Source organism: Oncorhynchus gorbuscha, linkage group LG22 (assembly GCF_021184085.1).
Source record: "Oncorhynchus gorbuscha isolate QuinsamMale2020 ecotype Even-year linkage group LG22, OgorEven_v1.0, whole genome shotgun sequence".
In the NCBI taxonomy this organism is placed as follows: Eukaryota; Metazoa; Chordata; class Actinopteri; order Salmoniformes; family Salmonidae; genus Oncorhynchus; species Oncorhynchus gorbuscha.
Window position 1 is genome coordinate 13,236,714 of NC_060194.1, and position 21,535 is coordinate 13,258,248.

The window sequence follows — 21,535 nt, forward strand, 5'->3', positions numbered from 1 at the left end:
GAGCTATTGATCTTCTAGTTCTTCCTCTCTCTCCTCGCCCTCCAGGTCCCCCCATGCCCCATTGTGGTACCCCCTTGTTGTCCATGATGCCCAGTGGGGATGTGACCCCCGGTGCCTCACCCAGGAAGAAGCCCCGGAAGCAGCAGCATGTCATCTCCACGGAAGAGAGCGAGATGATGGAGACCAATAGCACGGACGAGGAGAAGGTCCTAGCCAGACCCCTCAGCATGAGGGCCGAGAAACGCAAGTCGCCCCTCAAGGAGTACATAGGTAGGAGAAAGTAGATACTCAAACTCTTTATTCATGATTCACTTGTCCAGGTTAAGGGTAAGTTTGCTGAAGTTACGGTAGGCTAATTTCCCTATATTTGACCTTGTATGTGACCACTGTACGTTTCCCTTCCCTGCAGATGAGGAAGGGGTGCGTTATGTCCCCACCCGTGCTCGTCCCCCGGTCACACTCCTCCGCCACTACAGGAACCCCTGGAAGGCTGCCTATCACCACTTCCAGAGATACAGTGACATCCGGGTCAAAGGTCAGACCAATGTCTTTATTATTGATTGCATTCAATCATAACTGTACTTATAATGAATTGTCATACATTCTGGGTTCTAAGAGCTTGTTGTGGGACTGAAATGCACTTAATGGGACTAAAATGCGACAGGTAGCCTAGCGGTTAGAGTATTGGGCCCATAACCGAAAGGTCGCTAGTTCAAATCCCCAAGCCAACGAGGTGAAAAGTCTATGTCGATGTGCCCTAGAGCATGGCACTTAACCAAAGGAGGCTGCTGAGGGCAGAACGGCTCATAATGATGTCCGGAATGGAAACCATGTGCTTGATAACATTCCACTCCAGCCATTTCCACGAGCCCGTTCTCCCCAATTAAGATGACACCAACTTCCTGTGCACTTAACCCTAATTGCTCTAGGGTAGCTGTTGATAATGGCAGATCCTGGCTGTGACCCCACTCTCTGAGGGTGTGTGAACATTTCCAATTCAAGCATGTGTATTAATACACACTTGTACATGTGTGAAATAAAACAAATATAAGCACCAACCAAATTACCCACAACAGATTATATGTTAAACTGGCTAAAGAAGTGGCTGATTTCATTATCACACCTCTTTCCCACATTTTTTTATGTATATTTTCAAAGGGCATTGTGCCCGATGAACTGAAAATGGCCAAAATTGTTTCTGATTCATAAAGCTGATCTAGTAAACTTGACAAATTACAAACAATCTGAATTTGTCAGCTATCAATTTTTTTGTTGTTGAAGCATTCATATAATGAATAAATAAAATATCTTATCAAGGAAAGTCTGTTATACAAACATCAGTATGGCTTCAGAAAATCTCACTCTAATTGACAAAATACATAAAGCAAATGATCGCAAAGATCATACATTAGGTATCTCGCTGAAAACTTGGAATGGGCATTTTTTATCCAAAAATGTGCTTTAAAGAAAAATAAAATTTGGAGACTTGCTTGTGTGACTCGGGAGAGAGCTGAGGAGCGTTCAGTTCGCTTGAACATTTGCTAAATTACGGAAAGGTTTGTGCTGAATGGCAAGTTTCCCCCACACATTCTTGTATGTTCTTGAATAGACTTTATGGTACGTTTGCTCCTTTTTGGTTGATGTGGTGAGGTATGTCTTGAAGCACTGAGTGACTTACAGGGCAGTGGCCATGTTAACAGGGTTCCCCAACCCCTCCTCATTTTTCAACTTGTTGTTCAGTACAGCACCATTTCAATTTAATGTTCCAGAATCTTCAAATGTACTGAACGCAGCCCTGGTGCGTTCAGAGGGGGAGGGAGAGACTACACCAACTCGTGCTAGTTAGACAACATTTGTTGCTGCCATAGGTTATCTATCATACCACCTGGTTGTGCATGACTTGACTGAATCAAATCGTTAGAAAGAAGCTAGCTAGCTAAAGTAGCCAACTGACTAACTAAAGTAGAAAGGCTAATTGAGGCTATTTTGCTGCGCTCCCACTACTTGTCAACAACTCCATTCATATTAAACAACTCCCCACATGTTGGTTGATCAGTATAGCCTACTCATTTAGCCAACTAAATTCTGTCATTTTAATTCCATTTTGCATTGATTGAGAAATTGGCCACTACACTTGCTACTCTGTAGCGCCGCTGTGATTGACTGACAATAACAACAAACTACCTATGTGAAACGGGTGTGTAGGCTACCGGTGTCTATTTTGTATGGGGCACACTCATAACTGTCACTGTTTTTATTCATATTTTGAATGTAGTGGTCTATCCTTGTAGGCTATGCAGCAATGGCACACAGATCATTGTATTTAAAATATAAACATGAAATAAGATTAATACTTTCCCAAGTAATGGAATACTAACGTTCATTTGAATAACTGCACCCATCCCTAATCATATATATTTTTTAAATTAAACTAGGGAGTGAATGAACAATCTCTGCTTTGGTTCTCCGGGTATATCTAAAGGATAGAAAGCAATATATTTTATTTATTTTACTAGGAAAGTCAGTTTAGAACAAATTCAGTGGGTTCAGTTGGTTAACTGCCTGTTCAGGGACAGAACGACAGATTTGTACCTTGTCAGCTCGGGGATTTGAGCTTGCAACCTTTCGGTTACTAGTCCAACACTCTAACCACTAGGCTACCCTGCTGCCCCATATGATTTTCAAAGAAATAGAGATTAATTGTGGTGTGCTGCAGAGATCGACACTTGGACCCCTATTATTTTATCTATATAAATGATCAGCCCAAAGCATCCAGAGTGCATTCCCAGATATTGTTTGCTAATCATATGTGTGTTATACCCTCACAGAAATCTAAATTACCTTATTAATGTTGTTAATGATGAACTGTGTAATATCTCAGTGGCTTAAAATCAATCAATTGTCACTGACTCTAACAAAAAACGAAAACAAATATGATTTTGTCCAAAGAACAGAAAATACATACTATATAGAGGACCACGGTATGAGTCATAATGCCAATGAAACAGAATTTGTTCCAATCATTTTTCCACCTGAACTTTTTCCCATAGGAGATTTTAGAAACACTTAAAATAAGGGCTGTGTTTTATGTAGGCTTATAGGGGGTGGGGGGCTCTATAGGGGTCCATATTAATAATATGCCTGTTGATCAAGCCTGTACAACCCTCTTTCTTGGTGTTTTGATTGATGATGAATTGTCATGGAAACCACAAGTAGCCTAGTGGTTAGAGCATTGGGCCAGTAACCTAAAGGTTGCTGGATCGAATCCCCGAGTTGACAATGTAAAAATATGTCGTTCTGCCCCTGAACAAAGCAGTTTACCACTGTTCACCAGTAGGCCGTCATTGTAAATAAGAATGTGTTCTTAACCGACTTGCCTAGTTAAATAAAGGATCGATTTAAATAAAATATCAATCACACATAAAGGCAATAACCTCCTAGGATCAGAAAAAATACAAGGATACTTGGCAAAATGCGATATGTCATAAACCGAAGCACTGCTCTGTCTACACAATGATCTTCCCATTCAGCAGTGACTGTAACATTACATGGACCAGCACACACCATACCAAACTACTATCAATCTATCGCCTGCGGAAACGCTGGTTATAAATCATATCTGCTGGTTTTCGAGACCTTTCATCACCACTTTTCAAACTACGAGGACAGAATGTTTATGGAAGGAATTCTCTTCAAGTTGCTCAATTTGTTTACGGCTCTTTTAAATCACTTATTATCCGCTTTCTTCAAAAACAATTTCACTGCCACGTTAATTCCATAACTACTAACAAGAAACAGACAACCGCTACGTCACCCACATTCACGAACAACAAATTCTGAATGACCTACAGAGGCCCTATGATCTGGAACTCACTCCCGCCTGAATATGCCAAGCGATCCCTGTCATTGTACTGAAAACATGTTTTGAGGCACCTATTGTCTATCACAGCTCTACACCTTAGTAGTTGGACTTTCTGCTTAGATTTTATTTTATTTGACCTCTTTTGCGTTTCTTTAGTTTATTTGTCTACACTGCTTAGTCTGTGTGATTTATGACCACTGGAGGGCCGGGGGGCCCCTCGACAAACCCTTTTGAGCTTTTTCCCCCTCCTGCACATCATTTTTACACAGTAAGAAATACTCTTTATAGTTTGCAAATTAAATTTATATTATAAAATGGGCTTTTCGAGAGACTGAAATTCACTTATTGAGGACTGAAATGGCAGTGATGCTCTGGAGGCTTTTGAGGTCGAATAGTTTATTAATTGTTTTGTTTGGACAACTAAATTACACAACAATTATTACAACAACATCACACAAGGTTATTATTCTCACCAGATGCTAAGATGCATAGATAGGAAAACATTTATAAATCACACACACACACACACATCAAGAGGACAACGTTTTCTTGTGCTAGGTGCACTGTGAAGCCTAACTGGAAGGTGTAGTATGCTATGAAAGCGAGTGTCATTTGTTGGCTTTACATTTTTGGAGACGTCACAAAATACTAATCAGGGAAATGCTATTTACCTTGCCTGCAAATGACCAGTCACTTTCATAGCACACATATTACATGACTAGGGCCTAGAGTTTATCCCTGCAATCCTTGTAATTTGACCAGGAAAAAATCCTGACCCTAGTTATAGTTAAATAGCTTAATGGTGTGTGTTGTTGAAGGTATTACTGTATTATAATATGGCTTTAATGGTGCATTGTCATGGTTTCAGAGGAGAAGAAGGGCACCCTGCAGGACGTAGCCAATCAGAAAGGGGTGGTGTGCAGAGCACAGGGCTGGAAGATGCACCTGTGTGCTGCACAGCTCATGCAGCTGGTGAGAGAAACACTACTTCCCTTTTACAATGATCTTTGTATAGAGAGTACAGTTACTCAGTGCGGTCAACTTTTAAGCACTATGGAAAGAACTTAAGAGTTATGAAGTTGGTGGTGGAGCGAAAAGAGATGACACTTAAATTGTACCCAAGTGAATCTCATTGTCTCGCGTCAGAGAGAGCGACGACCGTCTGCACTGATAGTGCTTCATGGTAACGCATCACGTTATGACGTAGCTGTCGGAAGACAATGAAGTGGGTCTAAAACTAGATCTTCTTTGAACAAGATACTTGTCCTCCTGAATAAGTCTGTTGTAGTGTTGGTCTTTATTACGTCTCTCCTCTCTCTATCACTAGACTAATCTGGAGCATGACGTGTACAGCCGCCTCACGACCCTCCAAGAGGGTCTGATCCCAAAGAAGAAGGCCGGGTCGGATGATGACCTGCACCGTATCAATGAGCTCATACAGGTCAAACACGCGACAACACAGCTTTTTCAACAACAAAAAATCCATGCACGTCTGCTGCTCATGGGTAGAAACAGAGTTTTCTCAGACCACGTGACCTAACCAGGAAAGACTCTTGGCCCTAGTTATAGCCTACAAACCCCATATGTTTTCTCATTCACTATCTGACTGTTTACAATATCTCATCACTATATGACTGTTAACAATATCTAAGAACTCTCTATTTCCATAAACACTACTACTACTACACACTATTATAACCAGGAATGCTGACATGTATCAGTATTTGGTCTGGTTTTGATCAATTCCACAGGCAGCTTTATACCATTTCTGAGGACTCTAGGGAAATTCTACCTGGGCCTAGTCATTGTTATGCATGTCAGTCAGCCATTTTGAATTGTCTCTCCCTCCGCTTTCCCCAGGGTAACATGCAGCGCTGTAAGCTGGTGATGGACCAGATCACTGAGGCTAGAGACACCATGATGAAGGTGCTGGATCACAAGGAGAAAGTCATGAAGCTAATCAACAAGAACGGTGGAGCCAAGAAAGTCAACAAGCTGAAGCGCAAGGACAAAGCCTAGAACAGAGGTGGGAAAACCAAGCCTAAGCTGATCCCCTGTACCCTTCTCTTTTTGAAGGCCGCACTAGTCTACACCCCTCACTGATCTGACCATGGTTTGACCATGGACAACTGGCAGATTGTGGCAGTATGGTTTCTGGGGTTACTTGTTAGCTGTGCGTGACCGTCCAACCACTCTTGACCTAGAACTGTGACCTAGAACTGAGACACAAGTGGTCGGCAGAAGGAACAGCTACAGTTCCACTATGTCCCAAGTGGGGAGCTTGTCAACGGACCTGAATGTACAAGTATTAAGACTGCTTCAGGAAGTTGGTATGTCCTCAGTTGTTGATTGGATGGCGGGTAGAATTATTATGATTTGATTGGTTGAATGATGGTCTAGAGGGGATGCACTATGTTGAATTCATACCCTTGAACATTGTGTGGTGCAAAGCATTGACATGGGTTGTTGAACTATCATCAAGTACTTATTACGTAATAAATGTGTAAATCTGTACAATGTATTTATCCTTACTTCACTCTGGTAATGGGATCAAATCAGAAGTGTGCTACCAAGTGCAGTCATTGGAAATGTCACTCTACGGTCCAAATGAAGAGTTTTGTATATCACAGTATTCCACAAATATATATATGTCAAATACTTTGTCATGTGCTTGTTTTAGCTTTGAGTTAGCTGTCTGGCAAACTGAATCAAGTACAGCTTACATATTTGACCCCAGGTTCAACGTAGTAATCTCTTAAGTAAAGATTGTAAAAGAAAGTGCAACTGTCATCTCTTCTATACCTTTCACTGAGTACGTGTTACTCTATTTGGGACAAAATATTTAAGGGATGCCTTTTCTACTGCTATCTGTAGCTGAGTGTACAATGTCTGTAAAAATATAGGGACAATGTACTTTAGGGGGCTTTAGTTTGGAATGTTGTACAAGTATTCTTCTTGGTTTGTGGGCAAAGGGAAAGACACTAAAACTGCAACCGTGTTATTCATGTCAGTCTGACATTTCAAATGAAGACATCACTTCCATTTTGATACATCCCCTAATCAATCATACAGTATCAGACAGGAAGAGACGAAGCGAGAGGTTTTACTCCGCCCAATATCTTTCCACGGAAATAAGCCCACAAAGTGAGGAATTTTTGTATGGGGAGGTCAATGAGTGTCGAATTTGATCAAAAAAAATGTAACTAATTAGCTACGTGAGGCTTATTTGATTGAATATAAGTTTCACAATGATAAGGTTCTTACGAATGCACTGACGTAAGTGGATTCTCGTGACATAACGGCAACTTCGGAAAATATAAAAAAATAGCTTATATCGGAGTTGTGCCTGCTGTTATAGAGAGAGATGTAGTACTTATCATGGGTATCACCTGTTTTAGCATGGACATTGCAATTGAGGGCTTCCACCATTTTAAAGTAGTCAACTGGGTAGGGATTTCTGAGTTGGGAGCAATCAACTAATGAAGAAAATGTACTACTTTAAACTGGAGATGTAACCCTGATGCTATAATGGCACAGATACAAAGATGAGTCCTCCATCTCTATGGCCTACTGTTCAAATACTCATCTGCCCTCATTGGCTAGAATGGTCCCACCTGATCGCGCCTCGTTCTGCCTGCCTTCCATCTTTTGAGAACATATATTTCCATGAGAGCGGTTACTCCATGAGTCTACAGTACCTAAAAGTTGAATAAGGATAGATCTGTTGTCCTCAGTCACTACATGTCTATTGTCTATTAATGTTCTAATTCTAAGTAAGCATGCAAAATATTGCTAGACAGTCAATGAGGAGTGTCTCGTTATAGAGTTATTTGCTGAAGAACACAAGTTCTTTTAAATGTAAATGGACATGTATTTTTTTTTTTTTTAAACCAATATGAACTGTGAATATACAAGTATACCCACTCATCAAAAGTGACGCTATTATTTGACGCCTTTTGGTGTATGGTAGTTGATTACATCAATACAAGGTCATCTGTAGCTTCTGAACAACCTTCAGTGGCAGGAAGGTTCTTTTGTGCTTTTTGTATGCCATATCTTGTTGATTCTGTATAGTATCAACTATGTTTTGATAAAATATGGATTAAGAACTGTATGAAACCAGTTGAAATTGTGCGTCCATAGGCTTATATTGTGCATATGCACACAATGTACAGTATCTATACATTCTTTAATGTTGTATGTGTAAAAATAAGTAGATTTTGTTGGTTATATGGACTCTTGTTGTTTTGTTTTTTGACCAAGCAGGTTTGCTAGTGTATCATTCATTTGTTTTACTATGCGTTGTAGCTCATGGTGAATGTGTATTACATGCAGTTGGGTCTAGATTACTACATTCTGTTTGTTTGTTTTGCCATTCCCCATCACTGCAATAAAGACACTTTGTACTAAGCATTTGGCGTGTTATATTGGCAGTACCAGCACGCAAAAATGGGAGTTAATTTTGTAACGCTATGGATATTTGCACACTGGATGAATGGTTAATTTACAGTAGTATGTGTGAAAGATTAGCCACTCACTTTGTAATCCCCTAAATTGATCTATGTATTACTGGCCCTTTACTGGTCTGAGAAAGTACATACCGATGTATATACGTGTTGTTGTTCAACGTTTGGCTCGCGCCATGCCACATTGGTAGTTAAAATATTATATAGTCAACCAGGAGTGGGCAAATCCGGTCGTGGAAGGTCCAAGGGGTGTTAAACTGTTATGTAACAATTTGTATTGGCCACAGTTGGCTTTTCTTATTATCAGTTGACTAATAAAATTTAACACAAAACTGCTCAGACCCTGCATTCTACCAACCTGGTTTTCTCACCTCCCTCAAAAGTAATCCGTTGTATTTGCAGATGGCTCAACACCAAACTATTCACTCCATCCTTTTCCCTATCCCTTGGCACCTCGTATACTGTAAATCGGATAAAGGATGGATGGTTGTGAAGAGTTTCCAGATAAACAAGGATAATAAATCCTTTGGTTTTCATGCAATTCAAACTCGAGGGATGTGGAATTGTTTGTTCTCACCTCCGAGAACCTACTGCATCTGGACCCAGATTCAATACTGTATTGCAACTTTAACAGGGTGTAGAACAAACCAAGGCCGTATAACTGCAAAGCAACCATCAGCAATTAATAACTCAAATTAGATTAATCAAATTATGATTTTCAATTAACATATCAATCACGTTCAAATCAATGCAATGTTGCAACCCTTGACTAGGGGTCAAGGTGAATCATGCCAGCTTGGAGAAAAGAGACTCATTCCCGCCTTTGCTTCATATCCTTCCATCTACTTCCCCATTGTTGTACTATACTGCAGAGTCATGACCACACTGGTGTCTTCTTTCCAGGGAATGGTTCATTTGTCCAGGCTGTGTGTGCTGTGTTTGACTGGGCCAAAGGACAAGGATTCCCTGGAGTTGGTCTGCGAGGCAAGAATACAAATGATAGTTAAAGTTACTGTCATTGGATCGTAAACGGTAAAATCTTCACACATGCACACACTAACACACACATCCATGCTTGCACACAAATCCACAGCTACACACGCCCTCTTAACAGTACACCACATACACAACTATACATTAAACACACACACACGTGCCCACAGAGTGTCAAAACAACAGAAGAGCCACTGACCTTAACAGTCATCCAGTCAGAAACGGTGTCTACAGACTCAGAGTGGGCGGTGTCTCTCAATCTGAATTCTAAGTTGTCTGGACCAGCAGGGTTTCCCTGTCTAGGCTCACAGTGGTAGAGGTCAGTGGCGACTTCAGGGTTATCACTATAACTACTTCTTCCAAACACAAGGTCCAGGTCCAGTAGATTGCTTCCTGCTGGCATAGTTTGTACTGTTCCTAATGGGTCAGACGCTGTAGGATTGTTACAGTCTGACTCAGCAACACTGTTGGCTCTGCTGAGATCCAGACCAAGGAGATCCATTGTTGCAGTATTACTGGGTTCTGAACTATAGGGGTCCATTGAAGCTCTGTTACTGAAATCGAAGCTAAGGGAGTCCCTTTTGTTTGTGTTATTGTTGTCTTCAAGGTTCATATCATCGCCGCTGTGTAAGTCGACGATAGCTTGGTTGTCAGTCTCAAAACTTAAGAGTTTGAAACCATAGGGGTCAAATGTGTCTCGGTCAGTGACATGAGATGTATGTCCAAACCCATAAGGGTCGAACACGTCTTGGTTCTCAGATTGAGCAATAGGCTCAAATTCGTAAGGATCAAATGAGGCTTGGTTGTCAGCTTCTTCATCGCTGAGTTCAGCGGCAAAAGGATCTAAGATCTCTTCGCTGTGGTGTTCGGGGCTGAGTTTAAATCCATAGTTGTACGAAGTTTGACTACTGGGCTCATAGTTGGGCTCGTAGTTCAGCTCAAAACTATTGTTGCCGAAGCTGAATTTACTGTTGTGTTCAGCTGAGCTGGTAAGAGGGTCCATCCCGATAGCACTGTCCAACTCTGAATCAGCAGAGCGGTTGGAAGAACCTGGATCACAGCCTTCAGCTTTGGGAGTGTCTGGCTCTTCCACAAGGTCCGCTGATGCTCCCCCTTTGAGGCGTCTAGGTGGACGGACCGGGCGGGTGGGTACAGGAGGGCTGGGTTCAGGAAGGTCGCATCCACCTGTTCCGGCAGGTTCTGAGTCACAAGCCTGAATCCCAACAGGGTAGCTGGGTTCCACGGAGTCATACCCAGGTGGCACCAGGTCAAAGTCAACTGGAATAGATCCAAGAGTGATGTCAATCTCTTCTATGTCGGAAGGAGGGGATACTGCGTTGATGTCAATCTCTTCTATGTCGGAAGGAGGGGATACTGCGTTGATGTCAATCTCTTCTATGTCGGAAGGAGGGGATACTGCGTTGATGTCAAACTCGTATCCATTGGGGTCGGATTCGGTGGAGAAGTTAGGTCCAGCAGCCCAGGTGTTGGCCCTGGATGCTTGACTGAAGGGTTCGCGCCCAGAAGCTACGCCGGGTTCTTCTGCGTCATCTAATTCAGTTTCCAAGGAACAAGTTTGAGCTGCGTAGATGGGCTTGAAACCCAAGCGTTCGGTCATGATCAAGGTTTGGGGCTCAACGAAGGAGAGTTCAACAGCGTCCATGTGAACAGTGTCCAGATCCTCCCTGCTGTAACTGATTTCTATGTCGCTGGATTCGTCCTCGTCGGGGAACTCGGACTCGAAGCACTGGGTGCCGGTGGAGGCTTTGTTCTCAGCGCAGGAGAGGCTGTTGTCTGTCTCGTCGTTAGATCCAAGTTCCAGGCGGGTATCCGGATCAGTGGAGGGATAGGGCTCCTCTGTCCCCTCTGGAAAGAGGATGTCTGCAGCGAAGGGGTCTGTGCCTTTGAACGGGTCATCATCTACGATAAAGGATCAGTCGAAAACAGAATTAGAGGCCTGGATAATGCTATAGCGTATAATTATAATCAATCAGATTGTCAAAGTTTTAGATATGAACTTCACTCACCAGATTGATCTGTTTTGGCAAAGAGGTCGTCATCTTTGAAAAGGTAATCTGCAAAAAGAAAAAAATCATCATCATCACCACCATTATCATCATAATCATCATCATCAAATCATATGGAACAGATAGATACTCACCTTCAGATTCACAGTGAATGAAGGGGTCGGGGTGGTAGAAGTCGAGCTCTTCAACTGCTATGCTACTGGTGGATCGTGTTTGGGAAATATTTTCTTCGTCCTCCACTTTCTCTTCCTTTTCTCCCTTATCCATCTGCTAGAGAGGTATAGGTTAAACATTTCTCACAGTTTAAGGGAGTTTTCCTCATACATCCAGTCTCTTCAAATGATTTTTGGGTTACAGTACATAACACGGAGGTAATACGGTAGCCATACCTTTGGTGTGCTTGGTGTAGTTGTCTCCTCCTCCTCTTCTTGTGTATCAGCCAATCCGTTCTTAGCGCGAGCCGCACACCCAAGGTTTGCCTGTGAAAAGAGAGAATAGGCAACTCATTTCAAAGCACGTAGGACCCATAATTCAAGCTATCCCAAGTTTGATGGGTTTGATGGACATCATGTAAGATTTAAACACTTTTGTATGAAACATACCAGGATTTCAGCATAGACAGGCAGTGATTGGCTCCTGCCCCATGATCTGGCTGGTACAGCGGGGACGTCAAGATTTCCGTCCTCTGTCCTGAGGCTGATGGGGGATGTGTCGATTGGCTCCACCTGCTGGTGGTCTGGCAGTATTGCATCTCCCGTCCGCTCCCCACTAAGTATACTGAGCGTCTGCTCCTCCTAGTCCACAGCAGTCATCAACAAAAGCAATTATTTATCATATATATAGATTACCAGTCAAAAGTTTGGACACACCTATTCATTCAAGGGTTTTTCTTTATTTTCACTATTTCCTACATTGTAGAATAATAGTGAAGACATCAAAACTATGAAATAATACATATGGAATCATGTAGTAACCAAAAGAGTATATTAGAGATTCTTCAAAGTAACCACCCTTTTCCTTGATGACAGCTTTGCACACTCTTGGCATTCTCTCAACCAGTTTCATGAGGTAGTCACCTGGAATGCATTTCAATACCTTGTTAAAAGTTAATTTGAGGAATTTATTTCCTTCTTAATGCATTTGAGCCAATCAGTTGTGTTGTTTCTTCAAGTGCAGTCGCAAAAACCGTCAAGCGCTATGATGAAAATGGCTTTCATGAGCACCGCCATCGGAAAGGAAGACCCAGAGTTACCTCTAACTCGAAGAGGAGCCCAAATAAATGTTTCACAGAGTTCAAGTAACATCAACATAAAGTGTTCAGAAGAGACTGCGTGAATCAGGCCTTCATGGTCAAATTAATGCAAAGAAATCACTACTAAAGGACACCAATAAGAAGACTTGCTTGGGCCAAGAAACATAAGCAATGGATTAGACCGGTGGAAATCTGTCCTTTGGTTCGAATAGGAATAGGTTAACAGATGATATCCGCATGTGTGGTTCCCACCGTGAAGCATGTAGGAGGTGGTGTGATGGTGCTTCACTGGTGACACTGTCAGTGATTTGTTTAGAATTCAAGGCATACTTAATAACCAGCATGGCTACCACAGCATTCTGCAGCCATCCCATCTGGTTTGCGCTTCGTGGGACTATCATTTATTTTTCAACAGGACAATGACCCAACACACCTCCAGGCTGTGTAAGGGCTATTTGACCAAGAAGGAGAGTGATGGAGTGCTGCATCAGATGACCTGGCCTCCACAATCACCCAAGCTCAACCCAATGTTTTAGGATGACTGCAGAATGAAGGAAATGCAGCCAACAAGTGCTCAGCATATGTGGGAACTCCTTCAAGACTGTTGGAAAAGCATTCCAGGTGAAGCTGGTTGAGATAATGCCAAGCGTGTGCAAATCTGTCATCAAGGCAAAGTGTGGCTCCTTTGAAGAATCATAAATATAAAATATATTTGATTTGTTTTAACACTTTTTGGGTTTCTACATGATTCCATATGTGTTATTGCATAGTTTTGATGTCTTCACTATTATTCTACAATGTAGAAAATACAAAAATAAAATAAAAACCTTGAATGAGTAGGTGTGTATTGTACATGGTATTGTACATCTTAGAGAAGTCTATGTGTCACGTCCTGACCTTAGTTACTTTTTTATGTCTCTATTTTAGTTTGGTTGGGGTGGGCATTCTATGTTTGTTCTGTGTGTTATAGTTCTATGTGTTTGGCCTTCCCAATCAGAGGCAGCTGTCAATCGTTGCCTCTGATTGAGAGCCATGTGTGTTTGTGGGTAGTTGTTTTCTGTGTCTGTGTTTTCACCATACAGAACCGTTTCGATTTTCATTTCTTCCCTCACTTTGTTATTTTTTTTTTTTTGTTCGTGTTCTGATATAATAAATTATCATGGACACTTACAACGCTGCATTTTGGTCCGATCCTTCCTACTCGTCATCAGACGAAGAAGAAGTTTGTTACACTATGCATGTGTTAGCTTTGCCCAGAACAGTAAGAGATGGGGGCAGGCCTTATGCTCCACTTGGCACGGTAAAGACCAAGTAAGTAAGTGGTTGGGCTTGAGTGCTAGGCACATGGCTATTCAAAGACCTTGTGCTTGTCTTTATCCAATAAAATAGACCTTTTGAACTCTCCCTGAATCAATGACTGTTATCTCCTTAAAGATTATGTCTGGTACATCATCAGCAAACAAAAGAAACCCAGCTGATATTAAATATCGGTCTACTACAGCTTGAAGGCTTTTTCTCATGAGACAGAATGATTAAAAGGAACAAAAATCAACATGGAGGATCAATAACACGCACAACGGATCAATGCGACCAGCCTCTTCACTCTCCAGTCCTGTGACAACACAGATCAATACACTGGGGGGCATGATGAAGGCTACATACACATTAATCACCTGTCAGCAGGGGACTGAAATAACAATGAATCCCCACCCCCTGCCGGTCTGACTGAACTGCTTTATATTAGTATTCTCATGTAACAGAGGTGGTTTGGAGTACCTTCGCCTGAAGCTTTAGCTCAGCGGGCTAACACAGAGGAGACTTGGGTTTCAACCTCAGTCGGTCACACCCACATATACTGTAGCCTGATACCATATTCTTATATTCGCTCTGCATCCTGGCATTCTAGGAAACCCTAGAGGCTATCTTACTTCAAGGGTTCCAGTTGCCACGTGAGGAGAATAGCAGGAGACACAGTGGCAGGGAAAAACAGAGGCCATGGTCCAATTCTCTTAATGGGCTTTACAAGCTCGACTACTCTCCCTTGTGACCATAGCCCAGGGCTTGTTCGCTGTCTTTTGTGACCACTGACCCTTCTGATGACTGCAGGACTGGATCAACGAACTCATGAAAGACTACCCTATTGTAATGCTGTCATCAACCCAATCCTTCCATAGCAGGTATTTTTGGAAGGACAATGAGTTCATAACCAGAGTGGAATATATTTGGAAGGGATGGGTCTTCAACTAAAGACACATCCACCTGTAAAATCTCCTCATATGATTGTCTGATGGACTCCTCCAGAGGGATGGTGCGTTCGCCCGCCTCCTCCACCTTCCCCTGGGCCCGTCTGACCTCCATTTTCAGCTGTTTGAGTTTCCTCCTTGCCCGGGCCAGCTCCCGCTCATACTCCTCCACCTTCGTTTCCCTGTCCACCTCCTCTGCCTGCAGGGAAAGAATCTGTAAGGAGGGAAGAAGTGGGACAGAGGAGGAGACAGCAGAGTCAGAGGGAGATGACGTGGGAGCAGCGAAAGGGTAGCAATAATAACATGGATGAATATCATCTTTATTCATTTGAAGATTGGAGAATAGGTTTGAACTGACCACAAACCAACTAAGGACTGGATTCAATCTGTAGTGCTGAAGACAAGCTTTGTGATGTTATTGTAATTTAAAGGCAATGTTTACGCCTTTACCGAGATTGCATTCCCCAACAATTGAAACCTTCCATTTCAACTGCCCTACAAAGCTAATCTTCACTGATACAAATTACCATTCACTCATAAAAACACTACTTGTTATGTTTTATTCAGTAAGAGGCTGATTCAGACAGGTGTGGCTCCGTTGCACACACTGAATTTTTAAAAATGTAACCACTGAAAACCCGCCCACTTGTTGGCCAACGGATTTTCTCGTTGAGTTTCATTCAATAGGGTTTTCAGTAAATTAATCTTAAACCATCCCTTTAAATACTGTGTTCCTTTAATAGGAATTTTCGACAGGCTCACTAGAATCGAGTGAACGAGTTCAGAATATTAGGGATCAATGAAAGAAAGCCATCTAAATATATGCATATTCATCTCCTTTTCAGCACCAATTGGTAGATGGAAAAATACTCTGATCTTCTAGATTATGCAGGTTAGGAAAGTCTTTATGAATCATGCAAAAACCGGGATGGAGAGCCTTTACACAAAAAATACACTACATGACTCATCGAACATCTTATTCCAAAATCATGGACATTAATATGGAGTTGGTCCCCAATTTGCTGCTACAACAGCCTCCACTCTTCTGGGAAGACTATTTAATTCAGCCACAAGAGCATTAGTGAGGTCGGGCTCGCGGTCTACGTTCCAATTCATCTCAAAGGTGTTTGATGGGGTTGAGGTCAGGGCTTTGTGCAGACCAGTCAAGTTCTTCCACACCGATCTCAACAAACCATTTCTGCATGGACCTGCTTTCACCAATCTTTTGCCACAAAGTTGGAAGCACAGAATTGTCTAGAATGTCATTGTATGCGTTAAGATTTCCCTGCACTGCAACTAAGGGGCCTAGCCCAAACCATGAAAAACAGCCCCAGACCATTATTCCTCCTCCACCAAACTTTACACTTGGGGAAGGTAGAGTTCTCCTGACATCTGTCAAACCCAGATTCGTCCGTCAGACTGCCAGATGGTGAAGCATGATTCATCACTCCAGAGAACGCAATTCAGCCGATGCAGTGCAGATGCTCAGCCATGGAAACCCATTTAATGAAGCTCCTGACTAACAGTTATTGTGCTGACATTGCTTCCAGAGGCACTTTTGAACTCTGTAGTGAGTGTTGCAACCGAGGACAGATGATTTTTACGTGCTACACACTTCAGCACTCTGAAGTCCCGTTCTGTGAGCTTGCTCCTAGATGTTTCTACTTCACAATAACAGCGCTTACAGTTGACCAGGGCAGCTCTAGCAGAGCAGACATTTAGCAATACTCAGTTTTTCAATCCATGAAAAATTGGAAGGTGAGAAAAGGGTACAATATGGGTTGAACATACATAAATCTATACCTATCTACAAATCTACCTTCGCTAATCATGGAAATGTGATGAGAACAGTCCAGTCGTCGTGAACCGTGTAAACTGCTACATATGGTCTGCGTTCCATAAGGATACAAATAGGCTACGTGTCCCAAATTATTGCACAACTTAGAACGTTCGCGTCATATGATCCACTATTGCTAGCGACCCTCGGGAACAACCACACGGACGTGACAGATGAAAGAAAGGTAAACTAATGATGTAATGGGATGATGTAAAATGTAGGCTACAAATTGAAGGCAACTAACACTAAAGTGACAGTTATTATGTATGTCGGTATTACTGACACACCTCTGCCACACAAACGTATAACTCGGTGGCATGTTTAAGTTCAAGGTCAGAATACGTGTAGAGAAAAAATTGCATGAAAAGGGAATTAAATGAAATGTACATGTGTGCACCTTAAGTCTGAATTTCCCCCTAACAGCAGCCATAGCAGCTGTTATCTCTGTGTGTGTCTCACCTGCTGGCTCTCCTGGACGCACTCCAGCCTGGTCAGTTTGAGCTGGTCCTCCAGCTCCATCCTGTGCTGCTCCAGCTTCTCCAGGGTCTCCTCCAGCTCCTGGCGGTCTCCCCGCTGCTCCTCCAGCTCAATGCCCTCCTGCTGCACGGCATCCTGCAGGTCCTGGTGGGTTGGAACACACAGGCAGGTGGAGGGAGGGAGGGAGGGATGGATGGAGGAGTGGAGAGATGAAGAGAGGGAAAGATGGAGGGACAGCAGGGACGGATGGAGCAGAGCGAGAATGGAGGGGTGGAAAGAATGGAAGGACACGTGAACAGATTCAAAGAAAGCAGGACCAGATAGAGAAGGAATGGGGAGAGAGTGTGAGAGAGAGAAAGAAACAAGGGGCAGATGGAGAAGGGTGGGAAAGATGGAGTGACAGTAGGAGCAGATGGAGTAGAGGCAGCAGTGACAGAGAGAGCAGGGAAGGGGGAGAGAGAGAGAACAGTGGTTACTGAAAATCAGAGGAGATAGAGGCTAGAGACAGACAGCTACTCAAAGTCCCTTTCACTGCAGAAATAAGGCTTATGTGGAGTGATGCTTTTCCATTCATTTTACACAGCCGTATGCAACCTGATCTCCATTCTAAAAAGAGGAATGATTAGAAATCTAACTGACTGTAGGGAAAACTGCCAAGAAAGAGGGGGATGGGCAGAAAAGAGAGAGAGAGAGAGAGAGAGAGAGAGAGAGAGAGAGAGAGAGAGAGAGAGAGAGAGAGAGAGAGAGAGAGAGAGAGAGAGAGAGAGAGAGAGAGAGAGAGAGAGAGAGAGAGAGAGAGAGAGAGAGAGAGAGAGAGAGAGAGGGCGGGAGGGAGAAACAGAGAGAGAGAGAGGGAGAAACAGAGAGAGAGAGATGGAGTGAGAGAGGTACACTAGTGCGAGAGGTGTTATGAATGACAGACAATGTGCTGTACTAACGCAGATAAATGGCACTTTCAACCCTTTCAACTGCTGGATTCTGTTTTTAGCTGAAAAGTGTAAAGAGCATTATAGTGAGCGAAGTAAAGCAAAGTAAAGAGAGAAATAAAATCTCGCTGTAGTGACTCAGACCTGCATAAACCATGAGAGAGCTGTTTCACTCAGGCTCAATATGCACAGCTCATCCTGACAGTTGGCTATTGTCTGGAAAGGATTCCAGCCCTTCTGCTCAAGGTCCTAAAAGATGTCACTAGGGGATCAAGTTGTGATATTTTGGGGAATCATCCCATATAGCAAGCTGACACGGATCATTTTAGGCCAACTTGCAATCTTGCTAAACAAATCGGACATTTCCCCAACGTCAAGTTGCTACCTTGGATGGAGGGGCACTTAATAATTCACTTGAGTAACCTTCATAACGCTACAATGCATATATCATGCATCTACTACCATTTATGCACGAAGTAGTTCATTCTGCACTGTGACATTGTAGCTATTTGACAGCATGAAAACACGGCGGATCAGGGCCTGTATTCCCAAAGACCTGATCCTAGATCAGCACTCCCTTTAGAATACAAGCCCAGTAGCATAGACATTTGCAACAATAATCTTTTAATAATACCACTAGCTGAGAGACAGGAAATCAGTTTTGGGTGAGATCATGTCGAGGCCACCTCTCGGTAGTCAAAGAGATGCTGTTGCCGGGGGATACAGAGCTCCATCCCAGGTTCTTGCCGGGTTACAAAAATAGAATCTCACACAGTGACATCTCGACAGGTAACGAACTGTGCACGGGAAATGTTCACAGTGTACTGTAGTTGAAATAATGACAGTATATCCTATGATGCTGGGATGGGCATTCCTATGACGCTGAAGGACACCAGTAGACACGATCTGTGTTCTCATGACCAGATGGTCCTCTGTAAATGCAGAGCTCTCCTGCTCTAAAAGAAAGGTGCGATAGAGAAAAGCATTTGTAGATATGTCAAAGGGAATCTGGTTATTTAAGCCTAGCGATTCCCTAAAGGTTTACTAATACCTGTACTTTAATCCATGCACGCCTTCCTCAATCTTCACACACAGAACAACATGACAACACAGAATCCTCTCAGCTAAGAGACCTGCTCCATACAGTACTGCATACTCATGTAAGGTGCCATTAGAAACCCTGCACATTCTGATCAGGCTCGCACATAACACATGCACCTTACTGTAGACAGTGGAACATGAGAACGCACACAGATGCGCACACGGACGTGCACACTCAGACGCGCGCTCACACAAACGCACGCACACACACGCGCGCACACTGTAGGAATGTAATAGGAAACGTGTGGCCTTACTCTGATTTCTCCAGTCTTCTGAGCAACACACTCGTCCTGTTCCACAAAGTCCTTGTCCCTGGGGGACCAGCAGAGAAGACAGGAATGTTTAAGGAGGGATGAAACTGATGCTGCACCTAACCATCCCCCCTTACCTTCATCTCCACCTCCTCCTCCCCCTTCTCCCTTCCCTTCTTCCCCAGCCTCCATCCCCACTCCATCCATTCTCATTAGTCTGTCAATCAAACGGACAGTGCATATGGAAACTGAGGCAGGCTGCTTGTGGGTTGTGTGTATGTATGGGCACCAGGCAATAAAAGAGGGAGGGGAGACAGGGAGTGAGAATGTACCAACTAAGCTTGTGCAGAGGGGTTGCATGTAGATGGAGAATGAGTCAGAGATAGAGGGGGGGGGGAGAGGGAGAGGACAGGAAAAGAGATGGGCAGTCATATTTCCAGGGTAGCCCATAAAAAGGTTATCCATCCATGACTACATCCCCCTCCGGCTATCTTCCTCCTCTCATACTATCATTCTCCTCCCCCTATCGTCCCCCTCTCATACTATGATTCTCCTCCCTTCACCTCCCCTCTCAAAACACTACCATTACCCCCCCCCATACCTGATTCAGCACCGTGAAGGGTTAACAAAAGTGCCATTCCTCAAGAACATGCTGTCAAACCACAGTATGAGAGGCATTACTTGTCCATTAACCATTTCCATGATTCCGAATGTATCTAACAAAGCTAAGTTAATATCACAGTACTGTGTTACATTGTATTATCCCTGTTGTCTCTCTATGCAAACTACTGTTTGCTCCAACCTGCAGAGGAATGGGCTAAACGCAGAGAAAATCTCAGGGCTCAGAGGGCACCTAAATTAAAACAGCCTCGTTTGAGAATGTCTGTAATATCAATATGACTGCTGTTTCAATGCAACACTATATGTCAAGGGAGGCCTCACCTGAAGACTCTTACCTACCTACTTTTGTAGAATACAGTACTTTAATAAACATTTGCACCAGTAAATGTTGTACTGCACCGTTTGTTCTTCAATAAATACCATATAGTAGACAAATTATCATTTTAAATAGCAATGGAAAATGAATGAGTGTACATGTGAATGTAAAAGGCTATTTATTATACTGAATAGGAAATAGCCCAATCTGCTATATAGGCCTATTCCACATTTGTACATAGGTGTACATTTGTGAAATTATTTCCTTAAATATTTTTGGGGAGATGATCAGGAATTCCATTTTAGAATTGTATTATTTACAATCTGTTGAAAATGAACCAATTTACCAATTGCTGTCTGTCTGTCTAAAATAGGCTATATTTTATTGTTGGTGCATGTCCATGAATATAATGTATTGCATTCATGGACCAGCTGTTAGTACGATCAATGAGAAGATATTAAACATTCCCCGCTTTAGTGCCTTATACTGGTCATTCATAAAAAAAAACATCTCTTCAAAACAGGATTGTTGAAATTGCGTAGGGGGGTAAACCGTTAACCTTAAACATGACCTCGCTCTATTGTGGATGATAGGTCAATGTAGAAAAGGAGATTGTCAACTAAGCATTTCCTTATCCATTATCGTTATCCCAGTACCAACCTCTCACTGCACGGTGCCCGTTGCCTTGGCGTCCGCAAGCAATCCAGTAGAAAACGCATCATCTCTGCGGTACTCGCTCTCCCATCGCATCGCCAGGTACCCGACTAGAGCTTGGCTGCGGTCCCGTGCACAGCGTTTGATCCCAAAGCGATTATCCGAGAAGGTTTTGATAGTTCGGTTATTTACCTAGAAATAACCATGCTCCACTCTGTTTGAAGTAAACTGGCGCTTCTGGTCAATTTTACAATTTCTCATAGCCTCTTCCGACTCCATTGAGCCTTTCATCACGTGGGAGGTTCAACCCTTGATACCAACCGAGTTCAGAGGCTTCCAAACATCATTAGCGTTGTTTACATTGTCATTGTGCTACGTTACATAAGTTATAAAGCCCCTATCTATTTGTAACATGCTATTCTGCTGACGCAAATGTGCAGGAGGGCAGATAAGGCTCCAAAAAGCTACATTGGACCTAGAGACCGCGGATGCTGACTGCTGGTGATAAA

General features: G+C 42.9%; 2 protein-coding genes across 6 annotated transcripts in view; one reads left to right on the forward strand and one right to left on the reverse strand.

Moving 5' to 3' along the window:
* The window catches only part of LOC124009334 (histone deacetylase complex subunit SAP130-like), a 24,775-nt gene extending 16,502 nt beyond the window's left edge, over positions 1–8,273 (forward strand). For all 3 annotated transcript variants that reach the window (XM_046321006.1, XM_046321007.1, XM_046321009.1), the window contains exons 15-19: positions 46–270; positions 410–535; positions 4,731–4,834; positions 5,190–5,303; positions 5,723–8,273. In XM_046321006.1, the coding sequence (XP_046176962.1) occupies positions 46–270; positions 410–535; positions 4,731–4,834; positions 5,190–5,303; positions 5,723–5,881 (728 nt within the window). In that variant the 3' untranslated portion in view covers positions 5,882–8,273. The remainder of the gene's footprint in view (positions 1–45; positions 271–409; positions 536–4,730; positions 4,835–5,189; positions 5,304–5,722) is intronic.
* Positions 8,264–21,402, reverse strand: LOC124009336. 3 transcript variants are annotated; one of them, XM_046321012.1, is made up of 11 exons: positions 21,033–21,402; positions 19,439–19,496; positions 17,140–17,301; positions 14,860–15,057; positions 11,951–12,142; positions 11,738–11,827; positions 11,483–11,618; positions 11,349–11,396; positions 10,748–11,241; positions 9,521–10,663; positions 8,264–9,305 (listed from the first exon to the last, which is right to left on the reverse strand). In XM_046321012.1, the coding sequence occupies exons 1-11, from the start codon at positions 21,092–21,094 to the stop codon at positions 9,240–9,242; spliced, it is 2,649 nt and encodes an 882-aa protein (XP_046176968.1). In that variant the 5' UTR covers positions 21,095–21,402; the 3' UTR covers positions 8,264–9,239. The 3 variants fall into 3 exon arrangements, with proteins under 3 accessions (XP_046176968.1, XP_046176967.1, XP_046176966.1); XM_046321011.1 differs by lacking the exon at positions 21,033–21,402 and having other exon boundaries at positions 11,483–11,615; positions 19,439–19,668; XM_046321010.1 differs by lacking the exon at positions 21,033–21,402 and having other exon boundaries at positions 19,439–19,668.
* Positions 21,403–21,535: the final 133 nt, after the last annotated feature.

Excerpts from the sequence above, each read along its gene's own strand:
- LOC124009336 (XM_046321010.1), bottom strand. The coding sequence starts at position 19,648 with ATGAGAATGGATGGAGTGGGGATGGAGGCTGGGGAAGAAGGGAAGGGA. Across the intron at positions 15,058-17,139 it reads GCGTCCAGGAGAGCCAGCAG|ATTCTTTCCCTGCAGGCAGA; the intron begins GTGAGACACACA and ends CCCTCCTTACAG. Across the intron at positions 10,664-10,747 it reads CCAATGGATACGAGTTTGAC|ATCAACGCAGTATCCCCTCC; the intron begins ATCAACGCAGTA and ends GAAGAGATTGAC.